General features: G+C 34.4%; 1 protein-coding gene across 5 annotated transcripts in view; it reads left to right on the top strand.

The window, feature by feature from the left end:
- The window catches only part of LOC142223746 (uncharacterized), a 202,244-nt gene that overhangs the window by 93,668 nt on the left and 89,051 nt on the right, over positions 1-19,525 (top strand). For all 5 annotated transcript variants that reach the window (XM_075293583.1, XM_075293586.1, XM_075293587.1 and 2 more), the window contains exon 3: positions 10,358-11,056. In XM_075293583.1, the coding sequence (XP_075149698.1) occupies positions 10,799-11,056 (258 nt within the window). In that variant the 5' untranslated portion in view covers positions 10,358-10,798. The remainder of the gene's footprint in view (positions 1-10,357; positions 11,057-19,525) is intronic.

The raw sequence follows: 19,525 nt of genomic DNA, 5'->3' as shown, positions 1-19,525 counted from the left end.
GTTCTTGTTTTTAGTTGCGATCAACTAAAGCGAATACAGTTAGTGGACATAGTTGGTTGACTGAATGACTGGCTGACTGATCCGATTGCTGTTGCCTTAATTTCTTCATTTCAAAACAGCGTTGAACTTGTACTCATTTTAGATAGCCATTCATGTATGGACATTTGAAAAAACATATCCTAAGTGGGCCGTAGCTGCGTAAACATTACATCTAGCAACTACAGCTTCTGGGCACTGAGAGAAAAATGTTCATTTCTAAACAAAAATTATGTCATCAAAATTACACTCGCCCTTGATATTATCAAAAACCTTTACAGAATGTCTTTAAGTACACTGAAAGAAGTGTTTTCTTTCCTACACTCAAAAAAAGTGAACCCCCCTATTTCACTAAAGCCAATTTAACTTTATTTTATTTCATGGAATTATTAAGTTTGGAGAAAGTTTCCTTTATTCTAATAATTTTTTCGTGAGTTAGTAAATTAACTAAAAAACGTAGAAAAATTATACATAAATTAAGCAGCATTAAGATTTCCAAAGTTGTATTTCTCACAAAATAGTTCATTATTTCTTTAAATTTGTAAATTTTACTACAAATGCGCCCATCTTGAACTTCGTATGGCACTGAAATTTTCAATTTTGTACTCTAATTTTTTCTTCAAACTAACATACAAAATTTTCATTTAACAAGTGAAACAAATTAATTATGTCTATGTTAATAAATCTTCTTGTTGAAATTTGTGGAAAAATATTTACTTATTTTTGTGATGTCAGCGTTTGTAATACTGCTTGGTTCAAATTTTCTCAAAATGAACGAAATTTTCTAAAATTAACAAAAAACAAGTATATACGGCCGTACGTTCGGCCAGGCCGAAGCTTATGTACCCTCCACCATGGATTGCGTAGAAACTTCTACTGAAGACTGTCATCCACAATCGAATTACTTGGGTTGCGGTAACACTTGTCGATGGCAAGGTATCTTAAAACTTCCTAACACCGTAATATATACCACATAGTTCATACGTGGTATATATTAAACTAAAAAAGGCCGGTTAAATACGTATATAATTAAGTTTAAAGTTTCTATAGAAATAAAATTTTGACAACATTTTCTATAGAAGTACAATTTGGAAAAAATTTCTATAGAAATAAAATTTGGATAAAATGTTCTATAGAAATAAAATTCTGACAAAATTTTCTATAGAAATAAAATTTTGACAAAATTTTCTATAGAAATAAAATGTTGACAAAATTTTCTATAGAAATAAAATTTTGACAAAATTTTCTATAGATATAACATTTTGACAATGTTTTCTATAAAAATAAAATTTTGGTAGACTATTTTTGGCTCGAGTGGCAACCATGATTATGAATCGATAAGGACCAATTTTTGTGTGATTGGGGATCGCGTATATATAACTATAGACCGATATGGACCAATTTTGGCATGGTTATTTGCGGCCTAACACCACGTTGCAAATTTCAACCGGATCGGATGAATTTTGCTCCTCTAAGAGGCTCCGGAGATCAAATCTGGGGAACGGTTTCTATGGGGGCTATATATAATTATGGACCGATATGGACCAATTCTTGCATGGTTGTTAGAGACCATATACTAACAACACGTTCCAAATTTCAACCGGATCGTATGAATTTTGCTCCTCCAAGAGGCTCCGGAGGACAAATCTGGGGATCGATTTATATGGGGGCTATATATAATTATGTACCGATATGGACCAATTCTTGCATGGTTGTTAGAGACCGTATACTAACACCACGGACCAAATTTCAATCGAATCGGATGACCTTTGCTCCTCTAAGAGGCTCCGGAGGTCAAATCTGGTAATCGGCTTATATGGGGGCTATATATAATTATGGACCGATATTGACCAATTTTGACATGGGTGTTAGAGACAATATACTTACACCACGGACCAAATTTCAATCGGATCGGATGACCTTTACTCCTCTAAGAGGCTCCGGAGGTCAAATCTGGGAATCGGTTTATATGGGGGTTATATATAATTATAGGCCGATGTGGACCAATTTTTGCATGGTCATTAGAGAACATATAGCAACACCATGTACTAAATTTCAGCCGGATCGGATGAAATTTGCTTCTCTTAGAGGCTCCGCAAGCCAAATCGGGGGATCGGTTTATATGGGGGCTATATGTAATTATCGACCGATATGGACCAATTTTTGCATGGTTGTTAGAGACCATATACTAACACCATGTACCAAATTTCAGCCGGATCGGATGAAATTTGCTTTTCTTAGAGCAATCGCAAGTCAAATTTGGGGGTCCGTTTATATGGGGGCTATACGTAAAAGTGGACCGATATGGCCCATTTTCAATACCATCCGACCTACATCAATAACAAATACTTGTGCTATGTTTCAAGTCAATAGCTTCTTTCGTTCGGAAGTTAGCGTGATTTCAACAGACGGACGGACGGACATGCTCAGATCGATTCTGAATTTCACCACGACCCAGAATATATATACTTTATGGGGTCTTAGAGCAATATTTCGATGTGTTACAAAGGGAATGACAAAGTTAATATACCCCCATCCTATGGTGGAGGGTATAAAAATTTATTCCTGGCGTGTTCACTGTTTTTGAGCTGATTGAGGATACTTTTCTTTCAACTTTTGAAATTGATGGTATGCTCCGATTGAGGGGAAAGCCCCAGTTCAAATGTCGTGCCATTAGCTTATTAAAGTTCCTAAAGGATGCAGCGTAGTTTTTGTTACAACACTGATTTTCACTCGCAACGAATCAATGGGGTATACCATATATCCTCAACAGACCATGAGTAGTAGCTTCTCTGTGCACTAAAAAAAGACTACTTGGATCCAAAGATTTTGACCTTCCCTTAAGGATTTTGGTATTGATTCCGATTCAAAGATGCGGTTTCTTTAAAATAAAGAAATTGTCAGCTTTAAATCTAGGATCAATAAGGGAGCCACCGTGGTGCAATGGTTAGCATGCCCGCCTTGCATACGCAAGATCGTGGGTTCGATTCCTGCTTCGACCGAACAGTGGTGGATTATCCCACCTCAGTAATGCTGGTGACATTTCTGAGGGTTTCAAATATGGCCAAAATACTTACATTTTACACAAAATTCTGTGATGATTTCCCAATATCGTAATCATATCATACACACTGTAATGCCAGACATTCCACAGAATGATTGAGTTTTAAATAAGGCTCCGACTTGTGGAAATATCGTCCAACTTGACCAAATAATATATCATAACCCACAGATATTTGAATATGAGAATATAAACCTTCATAATAACTCCAAACAAATTTGTAGGAGTTGAGATGGTAACACACATTTTGGTGTACAAAGTGGTGAAGGGTATAATGTAGTCGGCCCCGCCCGACTTTAGATTTTACTTACTTGTTTTTGTTTGTACTTTCTTAAGTATTTCGTGTGGATTTTTTATCACATTATTCTCCGTTTTAGGAACATCAAAATACAACGTGCGATCAAAATAAAACTCATAAAATCATTGCGTGCGATTGGCAAAAATTATTTTTTCAGTGTAGTTGGCAACCGGTAGATAATACTGGTCGAGTAATTACAATTAATGTTGGCTCAATAAGGTTGACTAAGTTTTCAACGCTTCGGGAAAACATGAGTTTTATTTTTTTTTCTATTAGCGAATTTACAGATAGTCAAGTGAGACTGACAGTCTCGTCCGCTGCTCCTACGGCATTACACTACGTCAATCTATTTGCGTTTCAAGTCCGACAAATTTAAATCATTCGGAACTGTAGAACATGAACGTGTTGATTATTATTACTTCGGTGGTCATTAAACATTCAAACAGGTCTGATGTATGAGTGGTAAAGAACTCACTCATATGTACTGCATGCGTCCATTAGAGGTATTACACACGCTCAAAAACTTGAATTATTTTATTCTTTTTGAACGAAAGACAAAAACGCAACGGCTTAATAAACATCAGGTTTATAAAAATTAACCATATGGAGCTATGTGACTGAACATATGAAATTTTTATTATACGTCCTCTGTTTTTATTTTTTAGTTTTTTTTTATTTTCGTTTGTCGGCTTTTGTTGTTCTTCTGAATTTATAATTTATTGCTTCTTTGTTATTTAGTGTATCTTGTCCCATTCTTACGGTTTTCCGTTGAATGATTATGAGTTTTTTTTTTAATAATTTGTTTGTAATTATTTATAAATTTATTGTTTTAAGCAAAACGACATATGTAAGTACATTGTTATTTTGATTAATTAGGATCAGATTTTTAGTCATGAAATAAGCAAAAAAAAAAAAAAAAATAATTATATCATAAATGTGGTGCATTTTTGTTAGTCAAAATTCCTTGACATTTAAACGAAAACTGACCATATATCAATGTTAATAAACTTTGCGACCCTAGAGGTATTTTAATTATTAATTATTGGGTACGCAAACTAAAAATGGGAACATTTCCAAACGTTTGAGAAATTATTCCGAAAAAATTGCAGCCCACCAAAGAAATTTGGAAGATGTTCTAGTTAAAGACACAATTTTAAAAGCATTTCCAAAAATCTCGCCCAAAGATATTCTTTATTTTAACTACACCGGAAGCTTTTTTTAATTTAATTTCTTATACTCCATTTTTTCATATTTTTAATGGGTCATTGTAATATTTTTTTTACAAATAGTTTTTGGTATATATTTTGTCAAATAATTAATTTTTATAATTTTTTATGATTTTTAATGCATTCACACGCTTGTCTGAAACGTTAAATAATGTATCAAATTAAAAGCTTAAATAATTTGCTTTTAATTTGGTACATTATTTAACGTTTCAGACAAGCGTTAGAATGCATTAAAAATCATAAAAAATTATAAAAATTAATTATTTGACAAAATATAACAATATTTTTTAATTCACATCCAAAACACTGAATTTGGATCATACCATAAGAAACGATGCAATTTCAGAACAACGGCTGTTGAAATGCTGGACATTTGTCCTACGCTAAAAAAAAAATTTACGTGATATTAAAGATTATGCAACCTCAATTTTAGGATGTGCAATTTACACACTATTAAAGACAAATTTCTTTAAAATAATGAAATTTTAATTAAAAGAAAATTTATAATCTTTGCTTCAAAAATTTTTTTTCATTAAATTTAGGACACACATTTTGAAAATTTGCGTACCTTCTTTAAATTTGCATGCCTTTAAACTAAGGCAAATTTTTCTCAAAGTAAAGAAACACATTTTTGATTTAAAGAAATCGTTCTTAAATTAACTGAAATATTGAATCTTTAGATTTAAGATGAAAGCGCTTTAAAATAATAGGCTAAAACTTATTTTGAGGATTTAGCATCTTTGGTTTAAAGGTTTTTTTTTAATTAAGAAAATATTTTTTACTTCGAACTATCCGTCATAATTTGGATTTTAAACGGGCATTTGTTTGTACGTGAAAAGGCATTTTTTTTAAGTAAAGAAACACATTTTTGATTTAAAGAAATCGTTCTTAAATTAACTGAAATATTGAATCTTTGGATTTAAGATAAAAATGCTTTAAAATAATAGGCCAAAACTTATTTTGAGGATTTAGCATTTTTGGTTTAAAGTTTTTTTTTTGAATTAAGAAAATATTTTTTACTTCGAACTAACCGTCATAATTTGGATTTTAAACTGGCATTTGTTCGTACGTGAATAGCTTTATTAATAAACCGCGAAAAGAGAATGAAAATTTGATAAATGAGATCTGTATCCTAATTTTAATTATATAGATCCTAGATTTAAAGGCAGATAGGTCGCAAAAAATTTTCCTTATTTTAAAGAACCCGCATTTTTGGCTCGGAATCAATACCAAAATCCTTAAAGGAAGGTCAAACTCTGTGGATCCAAGTAAATTTTTTTTGAGTGTATGTGAAGCCCATGTTAAATTTATCGTTTCTGCGTCAATTTTTAACCACTTTCGGATACAAAAAGAAAATTTTCACTACTTTTTGGGCGACGCTTTATTTGCTGGATTACTACTGGCTTGGAAAGTACGTCGTAAATAATGGAAATCAATATCATGTCAAATGTCTACCATGAGCCCGTTTTAGACGACCCTATTCATTATATTTAATTTTTTGTTTCTTTCATGGCCTCGTGAGTTTTAGACAAGAAAAAAATTTTACCTAAAAAACCAGTATATACGGGCGTAAGTTCGTAAAACTTCTACTAAAGACTGCGATCCACAATTGAATTACTTGGGTTGCGGTAACACTTAACGATGGTAAGGTATCTTAAAACTTCTTAACACCGTCTTCTAAATTGTAAGTTAGTCCATACGGGGTATATATTAAACAAAAAAGACCGATTAAATACGCATATAATTCAGTTTGACAAAATTTTCTATAGAAAAAAATGTTGATAAAATTTTCTATAGAAATAAAATTTTGACAAAATTTTCTATAGTAATAAAATTTTGACAAAATTTACTATAGAAATAAAATTTTCGTAGATTATGTTTGGCAATATGGACCAATTTTTGCGTGATTGGCGATCGGCTATATATAACGATAGACCGATATGGACCAATTTTTGCATGGCTCTTAGCGGTCATATACTGGCGCAATGTACCAAATTTCAACCGAATGGGATGAGGTCAAATCTGGGAATCGGTTTGTATGGGGGCTGTGTATAATTATGGACCAATTTTTGCACGGTTGTTAGAAATCATATACTAACACCACGTACCAAATTTCAACCGGATCGGATAAATTTTGCTCCTCAAAGAGGCTCTGGAGGTCATATCTGGGGATCGGTTTCTATGGGGGCTATATATAATTATGGACCGATATCGACCAATCCGATCGGATGAAATTTGCTTCTCTTAGAGGCTCCGGAGGTCAAATCTGGGGATCGGTTTATATGGGGGCTATATATAATTATGAACCGATATGGACCAATTTTTGCATGGTTGTTAAAGACCATATACTAACACCATATACCAAATTTTAGCCGGATCGGATGAAATTTGCTTCTCTTAGAGGCTCCGGAGGTCAAATCTGGGGATCGGTTTATATGGGTGCTATATATAATTATGAACCGATATGGAACAGTGACTGTTAAAGACCATATACTAACACCATGTAGCAAATTTCAGCCGGATCGGATGAAATTTGCTTCTCTTAGAGGCTCCGGAGGTCAAATCTGGGGATCGGTTTATATGGGGGCTATATATAATTATGAACCGATATGGACCAGTTTTTGCATGACTGTTAAAGACCATATAAAGGTTGGTTAAAATTTCAAAGCCGATGTTGATTTTGAATAAAATACAAACTATTTAGGAAATTATTGTAATTTTATTTTATTATGATATATTGGTATTACTCAATTATGTATGGAACAAAATATCGGCCAAATGGGCGCCGCGACCTCGGTGGCACACCTTCCTTCGATGGTCCAAATTTTCGATGACGCTGAGGCATAATGGAGGTTCTATGCCGTTAATGTGCCGAATTATCTCATCTTTAGCTCTTGAATTGTTGCTGGCTTATCGACGTCCACCTTTTTTTTTTCAAATAACACCAAAGAAAAAAGTCAAACGGTGTCAAATCACATGATCTTGACGGCCAATTGACATCGCCATTATGTGAGATAACACGGCCATTGAATTTGTTGCGCAAAAGAGCCATTGTTTCGTCTGCTGTGTGGCAAGTGGCACCACATATCGTCCACATCCATATCTTCCAATTCGGGCCATAAAAAGTTCGTTATCATCTCACGATAGCGAACGCCATTCACAGTAACTGCCTGACCGGCCTCATTTTGGAAAAAATACGGCCCGATGATGCCGCCAGCCCATAAACCGCACCAAACAGTCACTCTTTGTGGGTGCATTGGTATTTCGACAATCACTCTTGGATTCTCATTCGCCCAAATGCGGCAATTCTGTTTATTGACGAATCCACTGAGGTGCAAATGTGCCCCATCACTGAAGATGATTTTCTTCGAAAATTGATCATCCACTGTTGCCATTTCTTGGAACCATTCTGCCCATTCGCGACGTCCATGGTTCAAATTGAGTAAGTCTGAAATAGAGAAATGTCAAATAAAATTCGAAAAAAACTTGGCGTTTAGGTGTGGTTCACATTCAACATCGGCCCTTACAATTTAACCACCCTTTACTAACACCACGTACAAAATTTTAGCCGGATCAGATGAAATTTGCTTCTCTTAGAGGTTCCGGAGGTCAAATCTGGGGATCGGTTTATATGGGGCCTACATATAATTATGGACCAATATGGACCAATTCCTGCATGGTTGTTAGAAACCATATACTAACACCACGTACCAAATTTTAGCCGGATCGGATGAAATTTGCTTCTCTTAGAGGCTCCGCAAGCCAAATCTAGAGATCGGTTGATATGGGGACTATATATAATTATTGGTCGATATGGACCAATTTTTGCATGTTTGTTAGAGACCATATACTAGCACTATGTACCAAATTTCAACCGGATCGGATGAATTTTGCTCCTCCAAGAGGCTCCGCAAGCCAAATCAGAGGGTCGGTTTATATGGGGCCTATACGCACACAAAAAAAAAATTTTCTGATTCAATCACCAAATTAATTGATCCAATTAATTTTTTAATTGAAATGTCTTCAATCACGAAAATGATAGTATCAACCACAGTTTTAATTGGGCATAGAAAAAATTCTTGATTAAAAAATTAATTGATTTTTTCAGCAAATTTCAATTAATTTTTTAATTGATTCAATTAAAAATTTAATTGATGTTGATTGCAAAACTCAATTAATTTATTAATTAAAAAAGGTAACTATTTTTAATTACTTTCTGAATTGGCTTAGAGTTTTTATTTGGATTAGCAAATGATTGTTTTTTAATTAGTCTTCCAAATTAGATTAAAAAGTTAATTGTTCAATTAATTTTTTAATTACAAATTTTAAAATTTTCAATCATTGACTTAATTAACTTAATGTTTCTATCGTGATTAAAAAGTTAATTGTATCAATTAATTTATTAATTGAAAAAATTTTCAACTTCAATTAACTTTTTAATTGGAAATATTTTGGTGATATTTTTTTCTGTGCGTAAAAGTTATCCGATATGCCCCATTTGCAATACCATCCGACCCACATCAATAACAACTACTTGTGCCAAGTTTTTGCTCAAATTGAAACCGGGGTTTAAGAGATTGTACACGATTTGTTCATGTGGACTAAACTGTCCCAGGATGTGTTCTTTTGATTGAGTCCAAATCGTGTCCTAAAGCGTAATGTTTCCCCCTCAATGACAAAGCCATGTTCATTGGCGGTCCCGCCCATACGTTTTGATTAGAACTGGCACCGGTCATTGCGCACTAAGGAGTAGTCGTGCACCTATATTTCAGAATCTATTTGTTATTAAAATCTTTTCGTTCCTGAGAGTAGCTTGCTTGCCTTGCTGATGTTCTATTCTTAAAATATGATTTTTTTCATATTAAAGTAAACAATTTCTAAGATTAGTTTTTAAAGTTTTCATTGTACTCTTAAAAAAATTAAGAAAAAAAGAATATGTCATTTGTTGGGATATATAATAAATATTTATTTATACCACATCTGAAAAACGGCAACAAATGATTTATTATTTTTTCTTAATATTATTATTCAGAAATTTCAGAAATTTTCAATTTTGAAATTGCAACAATAACTAATGCGGGAATATATCGACGAAAATTAAAAATACCTCTTATCTAAAGTGTATTGTACCAGTATTTGTTCTCTGTCCCAACAAGAAATATATATATAAAGACGGACAGACCACATAAGCTCAGCATCATGTACGATTACATTAGAGTTTACATTACATTAGAAAGATATATGATATAGAACCAATACTTCCATTTACTCTGAACATCAAGATAATCGAATAGTCAGTCACGGCTAAGTCAAGCCAGCTAGTAATTCTAAGAAGAAACTTAATTAAAATATGGGGCCAGGGGCTAATGTTTCAGTAAGATAATTTTTTTTAGTGAAAAATTAATAAAAGCTCGGTACCATGAAGAATCTATAAATTAGTGCTTTCCAACTGATTAAATATGTTTTCACAAAAAAACAGATATAAAATTGTATTTTCTTCTCTTATAAATCTTTGCTTCACAATCATGTATTTTCTCAGCAGAGAAATATAAAATAGAAATTTTTTGAAATGGGATATAATAAAATCATATAATTAAAATATTATATTAAAATATGAAAAAGTTTGTTTTCTCTGTCTGTCTCAAAACAATACAAACTAAAAAAATATCATAATTTTAATTTAGTCAAAATATAAAAACAAAAAAATTAATTTAATACTGTTTTCTCTACTTTCAGAATTTCACAAAAATTTATTCCATATTCGTCCGTTACGAGCCAGTGAAGACAGCATTCAACAACAACTTAAAAAAAAAAAAAATATCAATAATTAAATTAGAGCGTAAAGAAAATTTAGAGGTGTTCATGAAAAGAACAACTAAAACAGTAGCTGAAGCTACCAAATTTCAAAGTAAAAGAAAAAAGTTTAAAAAAAGAAACTCTTAAGAAAGCATATCTCCCACAAACAAACAAGAGGAGTAATAATCATAAATTATAACTTTACATTGGTTAGTGAAATTAAAAAGCCTTAAGGAAATACACAAAACTTTTTAAATATAAAATAAATCAAGAGTCGAGCTTAAGGTAAGCTCATCGAAGATAAAGATAAAGAATCTTTGGGAATTGTGAGAAAGGCAGCTGAAATTTATTGCAATAAAATTTACATGTAAATTCGCAACTATGGAAATCATGACCACAGCATCATCGGTAAATGGTCACAACTCACAAAAAGAGTTGCGTTTATTTGCTCCATCGGCAGTGGCCAATACATCGGAACAAATCAACTCCACATCGCTAACAGCAACAAATGGTGCCAGATCTCCTTTCCAACGTGAGGTGCGTGAGTGGCAAAGAATTGATCCGGATACAGGTGCATTGCTAACAGGACGTCTGGAGGCTGATCGTTGGGTAAATGGCCCATTGAATAGTTATGGCAAAGTAAGTACAAAATAAACTGCAAAATATATGATGTGATTTACAGATAAAAATATTTCTGTTGATGTTGTACTCTTATTAAATAAAAAAATATATATATTTTTAATAAAATCTAAGAAGAAAAGTTAAATAGAAGCTGTCTGATTCGTAGTTGAGTTTAAAATTCTCCTTTGACAATGCGCACTGAAAAAAATATTGTCGTGAGGCCAATATTTCTTAAAATATTAACACGAATTTTGCTTAGCATAGAATATGCATTTCTCTGATATACATTTTTTGTCTTCTCCAAAAGTCGATAAATTGTACAATGAAGTTGTTTTGTCCTTATAGCTTAAAGCGATTCGACTCCAAATTGGGACCTTAGCATGGAAGACAATTTTGTTGTACTAAGGGCAACTTGGCTTTATTAATACTGAAAAATTCTTCAAAGTTATTGAAATTTGAATGATTTTTTTTTATCTTAACTATAAAGCAAAAAAGTGTTCAAAAATACACTAAAAAAGGGAACCCTATATTTCACTAAAGCTCATGTAATTATATTTTAGTTCATGGACTTACTATGTTTTAAGAAAGTTTCTATGACTTTAATATTTTTTTTGCGTACGTTAGTTGAATTAACTACAATAGGGGAAACAAGTATATACAACACTAAATTCGGCCGGGCCGAATCTTAAATACCCACCACCATGAACCAAATATTAGGGGTTCTTTTGAAATTTCAGGAGGGCTTGAGGACACTTCCCGAAGATAAATTTAAAGATTTCACCTATGAGGACTATATCAGATTCTGGATTTATAAGAACCATTTTTGTTTGAGTTTTAGAGGAATCATCAACATCTCTGATGAGTGTGCAAGAAAATTATAAAATAATGTCTTGATTTGAAATCTTAAATCTGTAGAAGTAAAATCTGGAAACTTTACATTGAGTTTCAAGCAATTTTCATGATCAGTGCGCCTTCTACACCCTCAAGAAGTGAAGTCGGTCTATATGGAGGCATTACCAAATGGGCCGATAAAAACTTAATCCGATACACGTTTTTGTGAGCCTAAAATACCAGAATATTTACAATTTCAGGCAAATCAGATAAAAACTACGGTTTCTAGAAACCCAAGGAGTTAAATCGGGAGATCGTTCTTATGGGGGCTATACTAAAATATGGACCGATACTCACCGTTTTCGGCACACCTTTTTATGACCCGAAAATACCTCTAGATTTCCAATTTCAGGCAAATAGGATAAAAACTTCGGATTCTAGAAGCCCAAGAAATAAAATCGGGAAATCGGTCTATATGGGGGCTATACCAAAATATGGACGGATGCTCACAATTTTTGGCACACGTATTTGTGGTCCTACAGTACTTCTAGATTTTCAATTTCAGGTAAATTGAATAAAATCTGCGGTTTCTATAAGCCCAAGAAGTAAAATCGGGAGATCGGTCTATATGGGGACTATACCAAAACATGGACCGATACTCACCATTTTTGGCACACCTCTTTATGGTCATAAAATACCTCTAGATTTACAATTTCAGGTAAATTGAATAAAAAGTGCGGTTTCTATAAGCCCAGGAAGTAAAATCGGGAGATCGGTCTATATGGGGACTATACCAAAACATGGACCGATACTCACCATTTTTGGCACACCTCTTTATGGTCATAAAATACCTCTGGATTTCAAATTTCAGGCAAATTGGATAAAAACTTCGATTTCTATAAGCTCAAGACCCCAAATCGGGAGGTCGGTTTATATGGGGACTATATCAAAACCTGGATCGATATAGCCCATCTTCGAACTTGACCTGCCTGCAGACAAAAGACGAGTTTGTGCAAAATTTCAGCACGATTGCTTCATTATTGAAGACTGTAGCGTGATTACAACAGACAGACAGACAGACAGACGGACATCGTTATATCGTCTTAGAATTTCTCCCTGATCAAGAATATATATACTTTATATAGTCGTAAATCGATATTTCGATGTGTTACAAACGGAATGACAAACTTATTATACCCCCGTCACCATTCTATGGTGGTGGGTATAAAAATTATACACAAATGAAGTATAATGATTAACTAAATTCGTGTCTCCCACAAAATAGTTCAGAATTCCTTAATGTTTGTACATTTTGCCAATAATGCGAACATCTTGAACTTCGAATGGCATTTTGAACTCCAAGTTTTTCCTTCAACCTGCGAAATTTTCTCTAATTACTGAAAAATAAAAATTTTGTCTTGTCTTACAAATTTATAGAAAATTGTCTGAAAAATGTCAATTTATAAAAAAACTTATTTTTGTGTAATCGGCTTGCCATCTTTGTTTCTAATACACTTTACTTAAAATTTTAGTGACAAACATGTTACATGGTCACCATACAAAAATGTTATTTGTTTGAGGTGATCATATTCCTTCTCTGCGTGCGGATAGAATTTTGCCAAAAACATAGAAGACGAATATTCCCAAAGATTTTTACTTGAGGTGTTTCGACTTTACAATAGTTATCTTTACACCAAAGAAAATTCCTTTGAAATGAGATCAACTTGGTTCTACACGGTAATAAAAATTAAAAACTCCATTTATTTAAATGTGTATCAAGTACGCAAAATCTAAATTTAACAAGTAAGGAAAGTCTAAAGTCGGGCGGGGCCCACTATTTCGATATCATTTGAAATCCTTCCTATGGGAGCTATATCTAAAACTGAACCGATTTCTTATATCAAAATCAAAATCAATAGGGTTCTATTCTGACCCAAAACACATACTTGTGCCAAATTTGAAGTCGATTGGACTTAAATTACGACCTAGACTTTGATTACAAAAATGTGTTCACAGACAGACGGACATGGCTATATCGACTCAGGAGCCCACCCTGAGCAGTTTTGCCAAAGACACCATGTGTCTATCTCATCTCCTTCTAGGTGTTGCAAACATATGCACTAACTTATAATACCCTGTTCCACAGTGTGGCGAAGGGTATAAAAATGAATATCATTCTAAGTATATCGAAAATGCAATTCTTTGTTTTTTTCGCTCGAGATTAATACCAAAATAATTAAAGTAAAGGCAAAATCTTTTGATCTGAGTACATTTGTTTTTGAATAAACAACACTTACATTGTTGCTGATTGATTTCAAAATTGATCAACGTAATCCATATTAATGACATATAATTCTTGTGAATCGTTGAAAACTTGTTTTTGTTTTAGGAAATTTTGTAAACACAAGATTTAAGACAAAAACTTGATTGATTCATTTTTCGCTTGGTTACCCTAAAGCCTGTTTGTGTCTTAAGTCTTTTGTTTAATTGATTAAATGTGTTCAAATTACAAGAATTAAAATTCCAATTGATTAATGTTTATGAAATTCTATATATAAAGACCTTCATTAGTTTTTGTTGTTAAAAAGTTAAATAATATATAACTTTTTAACAACTTTAATATAGGAAAGAGGAAATTTCTAATTTAATTTTTACTATAGCTAAAGTTAACCTAACATACCTAACCATGTTAGTAAAATTGATTGGGGAAACCCCTGCAACATGGTTTGTTCGTTTTGTTCAACAACGTGGTTCGTTTCGGAACTGTCGAATAACTACACTGAAAAAAATATTTTCGTAAGGCCTACGATTTCATGTCCTTAAACTATGAATGCGAATTTTGCTTAGCATAGAGGACTTATTTCTCTTGTATAAAGTGTTTTCCTTATTAAAAAGTCTATACACTTTTCAATGAAGTCGTTTTGTCGTTATAGTTAAGTGATTCGTCTTAAAACTTGGTATGCTAACATGAAAGAAAATTTTGTTTGACCAAGGTGAACATGACTTTAATAATTCTGAAAAATTCTTTAAAATTAATGAACTCGCTTTTAAATTTGTTAACTTTTTGTATCTTGACTACAAAGCAAAGAAGCCTTCAAAAATAGGACATCACTTTATTTTAAAGACATTTTTACTTGAAACCTAGCATAACTTCCCTACGGGAAATGGATCAATCACAGAACCGGTACAGGACTAGTCCCTGGTGTGTATGAACCAGTCCCAGTTCTGGTCAAAACGTATGGAAGGGATCGGTCACTTTAACATGGGTTTGTCATTGACGGGGTAAATTTACATTTTTAGACGCGTTTTGGACTCATCCCAAAGAACACGTCCTGGGACAATTTAGCAGGAGCACCCCATAGACCGGTAGTCAGGAACCAGTCTCGGACAAACTCTTAGAAATCTGTTTCAATTTGGGCATCCCAATCGAACCCGAAATGAAAAAAAAACTTTTGAAATATGTCGAACAATTGGTTATTCTGCTAATTTTATGTGAAAATGCTTGATATTAAAATCGTAATGGATCTATGATTTTAATATCAAGCGAGAACGGAAATAAATAAATTACGACTATATAAAAATTGCAACTAACTGGAGAACATGTACCAGTTCTGTGATAGGTCCGTCAGTGGCAATTTGCACCAATTTCCCGTAGGGTTGTAGTCGAATCTGAATTTGGAAATTTAAATTGCCGTTAACGCGGTTTTAAGGAACTTTTATGGCACTTGAAAAAAACAGCTAGAAAATCGAATAAATTTAATTTTATTTCCTAGATTCAAGTACGCAAAACTTAAATTTAAAAGAGTAATTATGTCTTAAAGGTATCCTTACTTCAATTCTCCGTTACTTTGGCTCGGAATCAATACCAAAATAAAGAAACAAACTTTGGAACCGGGTGTGCTATTTTCAGTGTGTAGTTTGCACATGTAGAGTCCGCTTGCTTTCTTTCTGGAGTTTTCTCTGTGAAATACTTCGCTATGGTGAATTGAGCAGGACCCTAATATAAGCAGCCATAACATCGCCAATAAATTAATCACTCATCATCAAAGGGTTTTGAACTATATAAAACAAGTATATACGGCCGTAAGTTCGGCCAGGCCGAATCCTATGTACCATGGATTGCGCAGAAACTTCTATGAAAGACTAACATCCACAATCGAATTACTTGGGTTGTGGTATCTTAAAACTTCTTAACATCGTTTTCTAAATTGTGAGTTAGTCCATACGTGGTATATATTAGACAAAAAAGTTATGTATAGTTAAGTCTACAAATAATTAGGAATCGATATGGACTTTTTGCACGGTACGTAGAGAGCCAGAATTGAAATATGGGGGTCGCTTATATGGTGGCTATATACAATTTTGAACTTGATATGGATCAATTTTTGTGTGATTGGGGATCGATTTATCTGAGGGTCATATATAACTATAGACCGATATGGACCTAGTTAGGCATGGTTGTTAACGACCATAGCACAATGTACCAAATATCAACTCACTCGGATGAAATTTGCTCCTCCAAGAGGCTCCAAAACCAAATCTTGGGATCGGTTTATATGAGGCTATGTATGATTATGGACTGATATGGACCACTTTTGGCATGGTTGTTAAATATCATATACTTCCATCACGTACCAAATTTCAAGTAGATCGGATGAATTTTGCTTCTCCAAAAGGCACCGGAGGTCAAATCTGGGGATCGGTGTATATGGGAGCTATATATAATTATGGACTGATAGGAACCAATTCCTGCATGGTTGTTGGATACCATATACTAACATCACGTACCAAATTTCAACCGAATGGGAAGACTTTTGGTCTTCCAAGGGGCTCTGGAGGTCAAATCTGGGGATCGGTTTATATGGGGCCTATATATAATTATGGACCGATATCGACCAATTTTTGCATGGGAGTTTGAGGCCATATATTAACACCACGTACCAAATTTCAACTGAATCAGATCAATTTTGATCTTCCAAGAGGCTCCGGAGGTAAAATTTGGTGATCGGTTTATATGGGGGCTATATATAATTATGGACCGATGTGGACCAATTTTTGCATGGTTGTTAGAGACCGTACAGTCTCACCATGTACCAAATTTCAGCCGGATCGGATGAAATTTGCTTCTCTTATAGGCCTCGCAAGCCAAATTTGGGGGTACGTTTATATGGGGGCTATACGTAAAAGTGGACCGATATGGCCCATTTGCTACACCATCCGACCTACATCAATAACAACTACTTGTGCCAAGTTTCAAGTCGATAGCTTGTTTCGTTCGGTAGTTAGCGTGATTTCAACAGACGGACGGACGGACATGCTCAGATCGACTCAGAATTTCACCACGACCCAGAATATATATACTTTATGGGGTCTTAGAACAATATTTCGATGTGTTACAAACGGAATGACAAAGTTAATATACCCCTCATCCTATGGTGGAGGGTATAAAAAGGCTGGCTGCAAAAATAAGTTCAATGATTGGGTGCCACATGAGTTGTCTGTGAAAATTTTTATAGAAAAACAAGTAAGTAAAGTACAAAGTCGGGCGGGCCGACTATATTATACCCTAAACCACCCCTAGTGATGTAGTATACATAAACATTTGTAGGACATCATTGGTATAGGTTTGGGAATTAAAGCGTTCCACATTTATGAAAATTTAGGGCACAATCTGAATAGAAATGCCAGATCTTTGGAGCTATATTTGATTTAATACCTGCAGAGTTAATATGCCAATAATCCATTATTAAAAAGAGGAAATCGCTCTAAAGGGTGATACGGTCAAAATTTGGTCAAGGGAAACGCGTGTAAATCGGTGAAATCGTTGTTTTAAAAAATCAAATTAAATTTCTTTTTCAAGTTCAATTAGTATAAAATTCAGGAAAAAAATTTTCAATTAGGCTTTCGGTTTTCCAAATCCGAATTGCCGGGCCTCACGCTTGACACCTGCCATCAGATTGTGTACAGCCACCTTGTCCACCTTCTTCGCCGCAGAAAGCCAGTTTGCCTTGAACTGCTGCTCGTTCTTAGCAGTTTTTTTACCTTTTTACCGTAATTGCAAGATGCCAAATCCGGCCAAAACAATACAGAACAACCGTGTTTCTTCAGGAAAGGCAGCAGACGTTTATTCAAACACTCTTTCACGTAAATTTCTTGGTTGACAGTCCCGGAAGCTATGAAAATGCTGCTTTTCAAGCCACAGGTACAGATGGCTTGCCAAACCAGATATTTCTTTGCGAACTTTGACAGTTTTATGAGCTTGAAAATATCTGCTACCTTTCCCCTTCCTTTTGCCGTATAAAACTCCTGTCCCGGCAGCTGCTTGTAGTCGGCTTTGACGTAGGTTTCGTCGTCCATTATCACGCAGTCAAACTTCGTCAGCATCGTCGTGTACAGCCTCCGGGATCGCGCTTTGGCCGCCGTATTTTGTTTATCATCGCGATTTGGAGTCACTACCTTCTTGTAAGTCGATAGTCCGGCTCGTTTTTTGGCTCGATGCACGGTTGTAGACGATACACCCAGCTTATTTGCGGCATCTCGGAGAGAGAGGTTAGGGTTTCGCTTGAAACTACCGGCAACTCTCTTTGTCGTCTCAGCGGTTTCCGGTTTTCGATTTCCCCCCGATCCAGACTTCCTGGCTGTCGACAAACGTCCCCCAAACACTTTAATTACATTTGTAACGGTTGATTTGGCAACTTTTAGCGATTTTGCCAGCTTTGCGTGCGAGTAGCTCGGATTTTCGCGATGCGCGAGCAAAATGTTGATACGCTGCTCTTCTTGCTTGGACGGCATTTTGACAACTGAAGAGTGAATTCCAAAATCAAAATAGGACCAACATTCTACACACACTCTTTGTCGTCTCAGCGGCTTCCGGTTTTCGATTTCCCCCCAATCCAGACTTCCTGGCTGTCGACAAACATTCCCCAAACACTTTAATTACATTTTTAACGGTTGATTTGGCAACTTTTAACGATTTTGCCAGCTTTGCGTGCGAGTAGCTCGGATTTTCGCGATGCGCGAGCAAAATTTTGATACGCTGCTCTTCTTGCTTGGACGGCATTTTGACAACTGAAGAGTGAATTCCAAAATCAAAATAGGACCAACATTCTACACACACACACCTTCAAAATGAGGGGTGTTCAGGTTTTTTTAAATGCAAAATTGAAAGAAATACGTCAAGTTTATATTGACCAAATTTTGACCGTATCACCCTTTATAAGTGTTGGTAATAAATCAAAATTTCTAAAAATGGGAGCTATATCAAAATTTGAACCGATTTGTATGGTATTTTGCAGGTTTAGTTGATATCACTGAAGGTTAACTTGTGCTAAATTTGAGTAAGATCGGTTAATAAATAAGGCTGTTATGGTCTGAAATAAAGTCATTGGGGGTAAATTTTTGAAAAACGGCCGATACATATATATGGGAGCTATATCTAAATCTGAGCCGATTTGGATTATATTTTAGTTATATCACAATAGATTACTATTTGCTGAATTTGAGTAAGATCGGTTAATAAATGAGGCCACTATGGTCAAAAATAAGGTTATTAGGGGCAAATTTTTGAAAATCGGGCGGTACATATATATGGGAGCTATATCTAAATCTAAACCTATTTGGATGATATTTTGTAGGCTTGGTTGATACTACAGAAGG

Source organism: Haematobia irritans, chromosome 2 (genome assembly GCF_050003625.1).
Source record: "Haematobia irritans isolate KBUSLIRL chromosome 2, ASM5000362v1, whole genome shotgun sequence".
NCBI classification, from domain to species: domain Eukaryota; kingdom Metazoa; phylum Arthropoda; class Insecta; order Diptera; family Muscidae; genus Haematobia; species Haematobia irritans.
Note: the sequence above shows the minus strand (reverse complement) of the source record. Positions and strands in the feature narration are given on the sequence as shown.